At 44.2% G+C, this 13,320-nt stretch overlaps 1 protein-coding gene across 1 annotated transcript in view; it reads right to left on the bottom strand.

The window, feature by feature from the left end:
• Nucleotides 1–12,258, bottom strand: part of Slc1a1 (solute carrier family 1 member 1) — a 69,862-nt gene extending 57,604 nt beyond the window's left edge. Inside the window, exon 1 of the mRNA XM_090329718.1 lies at nucleotides 11,940–12,258. Within this exon, the coding sequence (XP_090185844.1) occupies nucleotides 11,940–12,030 (91 nt within the window). The 5' untranslated portion in view covers nucleotides 12,031–12,258. The remainder of the gene's footprint in view (nucleotides 1–11,939) is intronic.
• Between the last annotated feature and the right edge of the window lie 1,062 nt (nucleotides 12,259–13,320).

The following is a 13,320-nucleotide window of genomic DNA, read 5'->3' as shown; positions in this document are numbered from 1 at the left end:
AACATGTCAGTAGCTGCCTTTGCTCACAGTATGAGCAGAAGCCCAAGAAAATACCTTAGAAAACATTGCAAGTCAACACCTTCAAGGAATAACATTCTCTTGGGATTTTACTGTTTGTAGCCTTTTGCTTCTAGGAAACGGTCACAGATATAAGGTATTGTATAAATGCCTCCACATGATATACCAGTTTGCTGAAAGACAACAGTGGATCCCATTTAAGATCCAGAAATGAGTGTAAACATATTCAAGACCAAATAACCTTGCCACAGTAACACCTAAGGGTTTCATTTACTTCATTTATTCTTGGAATCTTTGTGAGACTCTGGGGCTTGGACTCAGGGCCTGGACACTGTCCCTTAGCTGTTTTGCTCAAGGATAATGCTGTACCACTTCAGCAACAGCTCCACATCTGGCTTTTTGTGTGGTTAGCTGGAAAGAAGAGTCCCAAGGACTTTCTTGCCTGGCTTTGAACTCTGATTCTCACAACTCAGCCTCCTGAGTAGCTAAGATTGTAGGTGTGAGCAATAAGCACCTGCTTTCAGGTGCCTCTTTACTGTTTTCATGGATATTAGATGTTTCCTTAGACCTGAGGGAAAGTGGTGAAGAGTAGAGAGAAAGAGGTATAGAATCTAAGCATAAAGGCCTCACTTTCGTTCCGCCCCCTGAAATCTCCCAATCCTTCCCTAACAAGCAGGAAGCACGTAACTACCTGCAGGAACTAAGTAGGAGTGCTCCTTCTGAGTTCTGGATCTTGAATCTTAAGTCCTTTTCCTGTGGCAATTAACAAGGAGGTTCATAAAGGCAACCAAATCTTAATCATGTCACTTAAACAAACAAGCATCCCAAATGAGAAAAGGAAGTGGGATTTGCTAGAAAACATCCATATTTAATGAAGGCATCGAACAAGTTAAAAAGAGAACTGGGATATTTCTCAGGTTCTGTGGTTTCTGAGTAAATCATACAGTCTCAAATTCCACCACTCTACATAATGAATCTCTTTGTCCAGTGAAATCTTAGGAAATTCTACACAGGTAAGAAAGGAATCCATAGAGAAGAAACAGAAATGGAGCAGGCCCATCCTGGTCAAAAATTAACTTCTACTAATAAAAAAAGAAAAAAAAAATCTGATCTTTAGTGTTTAATTACTAACACTAGTGGTTATTTAAGCAATTTTTCAAGGTCTACTGGAACATGAAGCACAGACAAACAAATGAATTTCTTATCATAGAAATGATCTCCAGACAGAGAGAGAAATGAGAAGACTATGGACCAGGAGGTAAAAGATACTTTGCAGAGGCAGGGATGGAAGGAATCTAGAAATAAATTCACTAAAAGTTGAAGGAGTTGCTATCACATTTGAAACGCTCTACCATCCAAGGCTGTTGCAGTTTTCAGCTGAATTATTGGAAATCAGATATTTCTCATCTTTCTCTAATTAGCCTAAAGAATTCTCTCTAGGGACTAAGCAGGCCCTGCTTGAGGACTGAATCCCAAGGAAGAAAAATGGTCTCCAGGCTGGGAGCTTCAGAGTCATACTAAGCTCCCACTAAAATGGTTTTGGGGATTGACAATAAGAGGTCTGCTCTTCACCACCCCCCACCCCTTCCTGACCCTCCATACCAGGGAAACAGTTTTTTCCTTCAATAACTCAGGCTTCCATAAGAATGCCCCAGGGTGTCCTTAGCCCTTCTCACTTCTCTTCCCAGAGCTGCATAGCTGCATTAGCAGGACACCCTCCATCCAAACCTAACTAACTCCACTCTGCCCTTCACAAGCACTCTCCAGGGATAAGTTCTGGCTCTCGCCCAGATCTAGCTGCGCATGCAGAGTGCTTCCCATCTCTAGCCCCTGTGTTACAAGGATCCCCTTGGATAGGGACAAAGGCCATATCATATTTCTCCCACTCATGTAGGGGAGATGGCCCCTTTGATAAAAACCTCATAAACCTCCTTCTCCTGTATATAACTGTGTCCTCTCCCAGTCCAGTTACATGGAAATTCCACCTTCCCTGTAATGGGCCACAACTGGGCTTATGCTCCAAATGGAACTTTTCTGGCTTGTGGTCTGTCCATGGTTAATTGGTCCTACCACCTTGTCAGTCCTTGCCTGATCTCACCTTTCCAAAAGGATAACAGCCCTTACCCAGGATACCACCTGGGAACAAGTCAAGGCCATCCTATTACTACAGTCAATCAGAGGCTTCACTTATACTGCCTTGCCCAGTGCAGACCTGGATTCTGAAGACCCAGCCCCAGTAACTCCTCGATGCTCTATGCCAGCAGGAAGTAGTCAGAAAAGACCATGACATCCATTGGCTTTGGCACCTTTAAATATTTCTACTACCTCCTCTTCAGATATTTGTGATCCTAAGAGAAAGCTGGAAAAGCCTTACATCCCCCTCCAGGATACAGAGAGTCAGGTACCATGCTATGTCTCCAATCTAAGATGGTGAAAAGACAGAGAAAGAAATCTCAGGTCCTTGAATAGCCCTTTCTGGGAATCAATCTCTCCCTCGCCTAGTCCTCTCTTGGGTGCCTTGAAGTTTAGGTAATTATTCTCATGGAAAAGATGAGAACCTTTACCAATCAAATGGTTAAGCAGATACTTCTTGGACAATGCCTGGTTGAATGAGAAATCAGGGACCTGTGACTACTTCACTCCTTTACAGCAGGAAGTAGTTCCAGAAGAAACAACATCCAGCCATACTCCCATCAAGAACCCCTAGTTATTCAACAACAAAGGGGGGAATGTTAGCATTCTCTCCATATCAGGTCCTCAGCCCCTCCCACTTCACTTCCTAGAGCAGCTTGTATCTGCCCCTTAGGTACATCAGCGGAAGCCCCCCACCTGCAACCTGAACTCCTGCCCTTCACAAATAACTCTCCCAGGATAGGTTCCCACTCTTGCCCAGACCTAGCTGTGCAAGCAGAATATCTCCCGCCTCTAGACCCAGTGTTACAAGGCTCCCCCTGAATAGTGACAGGTGCCATGTTGCTCCTGCTCCTGTGGGGGAGATGGACCCTTTGATAAACCTCCTTATGCACCTCCTTCTTCTTTATGTGACCATGTAAGCATGGCTGCCTACAACTTGGGCATGAATGGAATAGACTGGTAAAGGATTCCCATCTTTTATTTTTCAATGAAGGTTTTTTTTTAAAATAAAACATTTAAAATCAACTTTTATGAAGAGGTGTAATGCCTGGCACCTGTAAGAGAGCATTCCTACTCTCAGAAAATGGAAGGGCAAAAGAGAAGTATGAACATAACTATTATATTATATATTACATGTATTATATATATATTACTGAATATGATTTGTTATCTCTGAAACCCGTGCTTTAATTGTATGCTGCTGGTGTGTGGGGGTTGAGGGTGGGTCCAATAAGAGCTACATTACTAAAAAATGATTGGTTGGCTTTTTCCCCAGTGACTTAACACCCTCGCAGACTGAATTAGCTACTATATGAACAGGTTGTTTTAAATGAAGTCTGGGGCTTTACCTCTTCTGCATGGACCTGTTGCCCTCTGATTTCCCAGTTTGACTTGACCCGGCATGCATCTCTCACCAGCACCATTCTTTGTACTTTCCTGTTTCCAGAACTGTGAGCCCAAATAAGCTTCCTTTCACATAAATTACTCCTGCCAAGTTTGTGTTATTGCAACAGAAGACGAACAATGACATATATGAGACAGTAGTTGCATGCAATACGAAAATTGAACAGGAGAAGTTAAAAAGCCTTATTAAGGCCTCTATCTAACCGTGATCTTTCTGATCTTCTAGCCCAGAATTCATACTTGCTGACAGCTATTGCTTTTATGGCCTCCAATAGAATCTCTTCCCACACCAATTGTAACTCTCTTGTTTAGGACTCAAGGCATGCTGCAGCTTTCCTGCAGTATTTACTGTATTTAGGTTCATGTTAGTGATAATTGTGCATGTCTCACTGCCAAGAGACTGAGAAAACAAATCACAGAACTCTCTTGCTAGTAGCATCCATACTTGTTGAATTAAAGTTGAGCTCCCAATTGTGAAATGAACTTATCTTCCTAGGGTTAAACAATGCTTTTCATCTTATCTGCCTGTTCTGTTTGATTCACACCAGTGGCTGCCTAAAATATAGTTTCAAGAATCGAACCATAATAGACTTCAGGTAACAAGGAGTGTTGTAATAAATTAATGATGTGTCTCACAGGAAGGGCTGGGAAGGGCAATTATTTGAATTATTTGTCAAGATGAAGGAAGAGTTGTAAGAATATAGAGGAGGGAAATTTTCTCTCACCGAGCAGTCACAAAAGTGAGAATGAGACTGTCTTCAAGGATAAGCATATGATTGCGTACAAAACACCAGCACAGAGAAGTAAACCCATTACGGGAAAGCAACTACCAGAAAAAATTAAATAAAATACAGAGCAGATACAAGGCTTATGTAGGAGAATGGACAAACCACTGTAGATTACACCAAGTTAAATAACATGAGAGAAAGAAAGAAAGAAAGAAAGAAAGAAAGAAAGAAAGAAAGAAAGAAAGGAAGGAAGGAAGGAAGGAAGGAAAGCAGAAATAAAGGAGAGAGAAAAAGAGAGAGAAAGAAAGAGAGAAAGGAAGACAGAAAGAAAGAGAGGAAGAAAGAAAGAAAAAGAAAGAGAAAGAGGAAGAGAGAAAGAAAGAGAAAGAAAAGAAAGAAAGAAAGAAGAAAGAAAGAAAGAAAGAAAGAAAGAAAGAAAGAAAGAAAGAAAGAAAGAAAGAAAACAGGTCAAGAGACAGAACAAGGATGAAATAAGCAGAATAATAGACTTGATTTAGCTGCTTTGTAAAACTGAAGTCTGCAAGATTGCTTTTAATTACCAGTTAGTTGTATCAGTGCTTGCCAGGAAGGAGGAGGAAATCATTCTTAATAGCTAAGAGGCCCTGGTGCAAATTCCATCTCTCTGTGCTTAGCCATGTGATCTAAATCTTTTAAGTTTCAGTTTTGCTGACTCCAAAATGGGAAACCTTCTAACTTGTTCCCATTTGACATCAAATGGGAACATAAAACTCATAGGAAGGTCACAATAAATATTAGTATTAGTTCTGATGAGCCACAAGAGAAACAATTTTTCCAGGTAAAAATCGTGTTTCTCAAAATCTAACAACTCATTAAATCTTACAAGAAACCTATAAAGTGGCTACATGGCTTGGAAAATGAGTCCATCAGATAATGCAGAGAAATTGGACAATATCAGTTTGTTTCCCAGGTATTTTGGTGAAAGACTGATTAGGCTTCTTGGAGTATGGGCCTTTCTGGTAATGATTTATTTTTGTTGTAGTTGTTTACATAATTCTTTAATGAATTACAAGCAATCAAATCACTTTTAAGCAATAGTACAGTGGCAGAAAATAATTTAATTGTAAAGTCTCACCTAAGCAATCTCCTGCAGGTTTTCCTTTGAGTGTTACAATTTTAAGCACTTAACCACTAAGCCCAAATAAGAAGAGCGGTTACGAGAAGAAACACACAGTGCAGACTCTCCCACAGGCCATTTTGGAATCAAAGTTCCTGTCCTTGGGCTACCACTTTGCTCCAGAATGCAAAGTGAGAGAGATAACATGGTGTTAGTATCCAGACTCTCCCTAGACACTGGAAGCTCTGCTGTGAGGATTGTCATGCCTCTGGGCGGTTAGACACTCAGACTGAGAAGGGCCCTACCAACCAATACTTCTGCCTGAGCAGAATTACTGATGAAGAGTCTTCCTCCTCTGAGCAGTGGTGAAGCTGGAGACACAGTCTCCCCTGATTTGGTTGAGAACAGCTGCTTGGAGCTTACACGTTTGTGGTAAGGCCTGGGAGAGGAATGACCATTCGGCATGAAGCATCCATGAGCTGGGACAAGGTCCAACCCATCTATGGAAGAGCAGGCCTATTTGCTGGAAAAGAAGCAGCCTACCTGTGGTAATGGAACAGGCAGTGAGCAGATATTTTCCCAAAGAAAGGCAGCACCATTTTTGGAAAGGAGTGAATCACAGAAACACTTCCTTTCCATTAACAGAGGTGTTACTGTGAAGAGTGCTAATTACAACAGAGCGCCCTTTGTTGAGGGTTAAAGTTGGTCCTTGAGCAAGTACAGTGAATTAGCTCCCTGTAACACACTTATCAGCCTAACTAAATGATGGCTGTGAGGTGGATTATGTCTGCAGCATTGGATGTGTATTTAATGTACAAAATATTTTGCATTTTGTTTCATTCACAGACACTGTTGGAGAAAGGGGGGATTCAGTGGGCCACTCAATGTCATCTAAAGGGAGTGCATTTTCTTCTAATGCTTGAGTGTTCCACTAGTGTTAAGTGACCCCAGATGTCCAGCAACACGAAATTTGCAGTTCCTTAGGCAAACCCAGCTTTTCTGGTCCCTAGCCAGCGTGCTTCTGACTCTTGAGGACAGTTATTTTCAGTCTCAGCTCTGTTAAAATGTAATCACAATTTTGCACCAGTAATTAATGAGCAGCATTTTCTGTCTCTATAAGCAAGAGCTCACCCATACCTTCCTATGCTTTAGTTCCCCATCTGAGCTGAATCTATGAGTTCCACTATTGCCTGAATTAGCCCACAAAAATGTTCTGCATGACAACATGCATCTCCATTTGAGTTTCTTTTCTTTTTTCTTTTTTTTTTTTGAAAAGCATGGTACAACACAGTAGTGGAAAATTGTAATGGTTAACAGCAACAACTCTACTCCCTGACTGCCAGGGCTCAGTGACCTTGGCACTAGTTTTGAAACTGTCTGCACCTCACTCTCCTAACCATATTCTTGATGGAAGTAAGTAAGTTAATGTACTTAAAGCACTTAGAACAGTAGCTGGTATATAATTAGAGACAGCTGTAGGTTTTGGTGGGAAGGGGCAGTTGTGGGGCTTGAACTCAGGGCCTGGGCTCTGTCTGTGTCTGTGCTCTTTTGCTCAAGGCCAGCACTCTACCACTCTACTACTTTGAGCCACAGTACCACTTCGAGTGGTTAATGGACATACGAGCTGGGCAGGGAGGGTGGGGAGTTCTGCCTGGGCTGGCTTCCAACCTCCATCCTCAGATCTCAGCCTCCTGAGTAGCTAGAATTACAGGTATGTACCACTAGCACCTGGCTAACACCTGTGTTTTGAATCTGACATTTGAAATAGGAAAAGTGTTTCCCATCACCTTCGACACGTACAAGGGAGGAGGAGAGAAGTTGCCTCAGAACAGAAGGAATGAAGCTGAGTTAATGGTGAGGAGGCCAACATATTGGATGTAAAGAGTGGAAGGGTTTGGATGGTAGAGAGATGTCCTCTCCATTGCAAGGGCAGTGTACAACCCTAGACCAATAGGTGTTTTAATCTGTTTTCTAGAAAAGTAACTTGGATAGCAGTCTCAACTCTCATTGTTGTATAGACTGAATAGCAGTCTTTAAATAGATGAATCCATATTCTAGTCTATGGAATCTATGGATAAAATCCTCGGCGGCAATGCTCTGAATATTACCTTATCTGGCAAGATAAAAATGTAGCTCAGAATCTGAGAAGATAATTAACAGGGGAGGGCTCCAGTACAATCACAGAAGACACTCACTCATCCAGAAGACCTGAAGATGAAAATGTCCATTGCAAAGGCTGTGGCCACAAGCCCAGGAAAACTGGGATAATCAAAAGAGACTAAGAGTCCAGGAGCAAGATTTTTCCCTAGAGATCCCCCAGGAAAATGGCTTTCTGCCAAATCTCAGACTTCTGAGGCACTTCCATCCCATGTGACTTCTATTCTCCTGGACCCCACTATCCTTCTTTCTCTCATCTACATCTTTACATCCTTTCTGTGGTACTAGGATTTGAACTCATGACCCCTTGATTTGCTACGCAAGGTACTCTACCTTTGCAGTTTGTCCCTTCATCTCTTTTTGTCATGATTCAATTGCCACCTTCTCAGTCTCAGTATGGCCTGCCTGCTTAAAATTGCCACCCCCATCTTCCCTACTCCCTTTTCAGCTTTATTTCATTCCAGAGTACCAGTCCTTTGCTGTATTTTCCTACTTTTTCCTGCCTTTTTCTACTGTAAGATCCATGGGAATAGGAGTTGTGTTGACTGTGCTATGTGTGACCCGGCACTTCAGAAAAATCACTGGCACACAACGGGCGCCAAGGTACACTGAATGAATGAGTGATGTAAAGGTTCATTGCTGTGGACATGTTCCTAAGCTCTGCTGAAGTCGGTCTGAAGGGAAGGACAAGACTCAGATCCATCACGAGCCATGGCCAGCCCCTCAAGGATTTCACAGAACCAAAGCATACACTAAGTCAAAAAACAAAGAAACAGGACAAGACAAAAACACTGCCAGGTATATACCACAGGGTATATACCAGGGTAAAAACATGTTGTTGGGCAAGGAAGGGTATTACCAGATGAGTAAAGGAATTGGTTCAGAGTTCAGACAACAGAAATGCAATCTCTCAATGCTTTCTTTTTCAATAATCTCAAGGCAATGATTTACAATGAATAAAACTGCCAGCTCGATTGGCTAGACAGCACCTATTGCTTTTTCTGTCGCTTCTTAAGCTTGGAACCAAAGATTTCTTTTTTCTTCAAATGCCTGAAATAACACATAATAGGTCTGGAGTAGGGTGAGATCATTAAAGTATATTCCAAACACCTTGTTGATGACTTAAATCTGTAGGCTCACAGAATTTTCACCCAGTAATGCTGCTTGAACAGATTTCTCACTTAGAGGATATGACTTCCTGCCTATGAATTGGATTGAGAATTAGGCTGTAGGACTCAAAACAAAATGATTAATTCTGTTTTCTTTTCTTTCTTCCTTTTTTTTAAGGAATGTTACAGCAGTGGCTATTGGCTGAGACAGAACAAGTCATCAAAACACTTGACTCACCCTGGACTCTAAATTATAGGCTGGATACCAAGAAGAGTGGAAAAAGTGACACAGCATGAGAGACAATTTCATAAGAAAAGATCATTTTTTCTCACAATCAAACTATTTAGATTTACCTTATAATAACATTCATTGAGTACCTATCATATACCAGCGATGTTACTGGGTGTTTTCACATTCTCTTAATCAATACTAATGGCAAATACCCCCATTTTGTAGATGTGGGAACAGATGCTCCCAGAGAATAATCAATTTGTCTTGATGGAAGCACCTTTTGGAGTCAGAATTCAAATGCAGAAGTCCCAACTTCTTGTTCCCTGCATGCAGTACAAATAAAAGCTTCTCACTTCAAAGCAATCAAAATCATCCTCATGATATTTGAAAAAAGCTTCTCATGTGAAAATCCAAGGTAGTACTTTCAGCAACTAAGATGGGCATCTATTTAATCCTTCTACCTGTGAATCGGAACTTAGGACACATTTAGCTCATAGCATTTCCTTGTCCATGAAACATACAACTGACATCCACATTTAATTAAGGAGATCTTTGATTGTATTTCTTTTCATATGCCATATCCTGGGAACAAGGAGGGTAGTTGGAAGGAAGCAGAGACTTTAAGCAACTCATATAAAAGCTTTGCCCATCATTTAATAGTCAAATTGTTTTTTCAGAGTTAGGGTTGATGAATAAACTACAGAGGTAAAACTATTTCAATAGCTGCAATCAGAAGATGACATTTCACCATGGTAGTTAATGAATTTCAGAGGATTTATTTTCTTCTTCTTCTTTAAGTCCCATATCAGAAAGGGGGCTGCCTAAGAGCTCTTGTAATTTTTCAGGACCAATTATAAAATAAACTTTTATTATCTTGGCCTAGCAAGGGCTTGTAGATACAGAGTGCCACTGTTATAGAATTTCACTGCTCAGGAAACAAAGGAACTAATGTAGTCACAAAGAGAGGTATGATTTCTCTCTGATGCCCAAAAGAGAGAAGAGAGTCTCAGAAAGTGCTAGGATGGGCATACTATGAGGATACCATAATCTTGGCATGTATCAGATCAGTAACAAAAACATAAGCAACCAAACAACCAAACAGAAACCTACAGATTGCCAGCTGATGTCAGAAGGATATCTGGAATTCTTAAATGAGGCATTTCATTTATAGTGAAAAAGTACCCAAATTAAGTTCCCTGGGCTCACCAGCATTAAAATTAGGGGAAAGGGAACCACTTGAGACCACAGCCCACATCTGGAAAACAGGTAGGAAATCCTTCTGGATGCTGAAGATGTACTTATAATATCACTGGTTCTAAAGATTAGGGTGCAGGCGCTCAAAATCCATACCAAAGTGGCTTCTAGTAAATTGGTACACCACGCCAAGCTCTGGTTGATGGACATACAACACTTGAATAACAGGGAAGCATCTCTGGAGAGCTCAGGGCTGAAAAAGGCAGGATTAGTGCATTTCCCCAGGGATTTAGAAAGGTGATACAAAGCTAAGGTCACCCTACCACCACCCCCAAAATCTGGAGGAAAGGATTCATGAATTCTAGACTCTTCTCTGAGAAAATAAACAAGGTCATTTCTTCTATTTGGCCAGAGGGAAATCAAATCATTCTCTAGTGTTTGCTATTTCAACTGTGGCTGGACAGGGCAAACCTTGCTCTCCAAAATGTCCCAAACCACTTGCACACCTGTGAGGGGAAAGTCAACACTTGGCATTTCTGAGTCTTCCTCTCACAAAAGTCTTCTGTTTGAGCGATTCCAGGATGGATGTTATTTATTTACTAGAAAACCTAACTTTCCTTTGCACAAGGTTCTGGAGGAGCCAAACTGACCGCGAGGACCCTTTCCCTTGCCAAGGTAGCTTAGTTTCCATTTTTGTTTGTTTGTTTGGCGTGGAGGATGGTGGAATGAGAAAGACAATAGAAAGAATTCTCGGGAAGCAGTAGCTGGAAGAGGAAGGCTAAAGAGGGAGGCCAGGCTGACCCATAAACCTTTCTAGCATAAGTAGCAGTAGTTTCCAAACAGGGCATGGAGTCTGCCAAGGACTGCACTTTCCCTAGAGGATGCACTGGCGCTCACCTGCTGGCTGTCCGCCCCACCTGTGCCAGCTAATAAGGCTAGGAGATACTCAGAGCTCCAAAGTAGTGCATCCCAGAACCCAACTAAGAAAACACCACCTCCCCAGAAGCTCAGAAGCCTGGGAGCAGTGGCTTTAATAGGATCTGTCAGAATTGAGTGAACCACTCTTGTTTGAAAACCAGTAAGAATGACTTAACACTAGTTTAATAAAACACGTGGATATCAGAATAGCCCAGGAGGAGCCTGAGTTCCTTTAGTTCTCTTCTCCAATGACCTCTGGCAGGCCACTAAATTCAGGTATGAATATGGCAGCTTTACCCAGCCTTGGGTACTTAGGGGTGGGGGTCACCTTTCCAGCTCCCTGCCTAGGGTTGGGGCTGGAGGGATGGGGTGGAGTGACCCTGTCCCTTCTGTTCCTCTCCCCCCAAGCCATTCCTGAGACCAAGGCAGCTCTTCCACTGACAACTGTAATTCAAATGATCTCGTCAGGAGATTGGTTGGGGTGTAGGGTGTGTGTTGAGGGGGGTGGAGAAAGAATAAAAGAAAAGAAAACCCACAGTGGGGGCGGAGGGAGCAAATACCATGGAGAATAATCCCTCTGTGTGTGCGTGCGTGTGTGTGTGTGTGTGTGTGTGTGTGTGTGTGTTGTTTTTTTTGGACAAGGTCAGCTCTGTTTACCTTTCCATCTGCCTAAAGCCCCTTTGATCATTTTGGATAAAGCAGGAACAGGCACCCAAATCAGAATCCCTTAGCTTTGTTCTCAGCTCACAGAAAGCAACGCTCTCCAGGGACAGTCCCCACCCCCTCCCCCCATCCCAGCGTGAGAATCTGAGGTCAAGGCCAAGGGGGGGGGGCACAGGCAACCATCGCGCCAGCCAGCGCCAGGCCCACCCTGGCCCCGCACGCCGCGGGCACGAGGCCTGGGCACTGGGCGCGCCCCCCCCATCCCGCCTCCGTGGCGCGCGGCTCACCTAGCCCCACGGCGACCACGGTGGAGAGCAGCAGCCAGTTATTCTTCAGGAAGCGCTTGCAGTCCCATCCTTTCCTCGCCGGCTTCCCCATGGCTGGCGCTCAGGTTCCGAGCGGTCGCTGAGGGATTCGCCGTGCCGTGCGCGCGTGGGCCGGGGCTGGGGGCGGAGAGGAGACCCTCTGGGACAACCAGTGGCTCCGTGGACGCGGCGCAGGCGGGATGAGGGTGATCTAGGGGAGACGGTGCACGTTGACAGCTGTCGCCGCGGCTGTCACTGTCACCGCCGCCACCAGGGATCGTGCGCACGGTGCACCCAGCCAAGCGCGGTGGTTTTGCGTGGCGGCGGGCGCGCCCGGCTCCTCCCGCTGCCGATCTCTGCAGCGCCTGGGCCAACCAGCGAGGAAGGAGGAGGAGCGGCAATCCAGGGAGGCGGGTAGGGGGGGCGGTATGGTGCTTGCGTGGGGTGCTCAGGGTCCCGGTGCATCACGCACTGTGGCCAGAGCCTATTTCCTAACCCATAATCAGCACCTGATGTCTGTCTGTCCTTCAGTCCGTCTGTCCCTCCCTCCTTCTCTCCCTCCTTCCCTTTCCCCCTCCCTCCCTCCCTCTCTTTCATCCTGCTTGGTACCTGAATTTGGAGATTTGGCCCACCTTCCAGAGGGGGCCTCAGCCGCCCCTCCCCCGTCCCCGTCCCCATCACCCCCACCTCAAACCTTCCCTAATAATGAGGAAGCAGAAGATCACCGTGCCCCCATGTGTTAGGAAAGATTTTGTGTCAGGGGACACTGGTTCTGCCCCTAAGCAGGCCAGCAAGTCACCAAAGCCTGAAGCTTCTGGCAAAGGGAAAAGGAAAGAGCTGGGGGTGTGGATCAGGGCGCTGGGAACGTGCACACAGACAGGGCCATAATGCTCCTCCCCCCCCCAGCCCACCCACCGCTCATCCAGCCCACTTCTCATCTTTGCCCTCTGGATCACCAGAGTTCCAGTAGGATTCGCCTGTGGACACAGACTTGGAAATGTCCCTGGCTTTGGGAACCTGTGATTCCTCTAGTAACTTCACTTCCATTTCTGGGATTGGCTCCATGGCTGGCATTGGGTAATTAAGACCAAGAACTGGACAAGGCTGTTCTGTGAAGGTGGATGAACTCAGCCCCAAGGCCATACACATAATATGGAAGGGCAAATTGGAGAGTTTGGAAAACTAGGTTAGTGGTGCTAAATACACTTGGCTCTGCAGAATGGAATTGCTAATTCTCTTTCATTCCTCCACTAAAGATTTTCACTCTCAATTAAACTCACCCCCTTACCATTCCCACACATCACCACTGCCTTCTTATTAAGTGAACCTGTGTCCTTTTGTCCTTGTGGAGAGTAGGAGTTGT

The sequence above is a fragment of the Megascapheus bottae genome, chromosome 3, assembly GCF_031878675.1.
Source record: "Megascapheus bottae isolate mThoBot1 chromosome 3, mThoBot2.hap1, whole genome shotgun sequence".
Taxonomy (NCBI): domain Eukaryota; kingdom Metazoa; phylum Chordata; class Mammalia; order Rodentia; family Geomyidae; genus Megascapheus; species Megascapheus bottae.
Note: the sequence above shows the minus strand (reverse complement) of the source record. Positions and strands in the feature narration are given on the sequence as shown.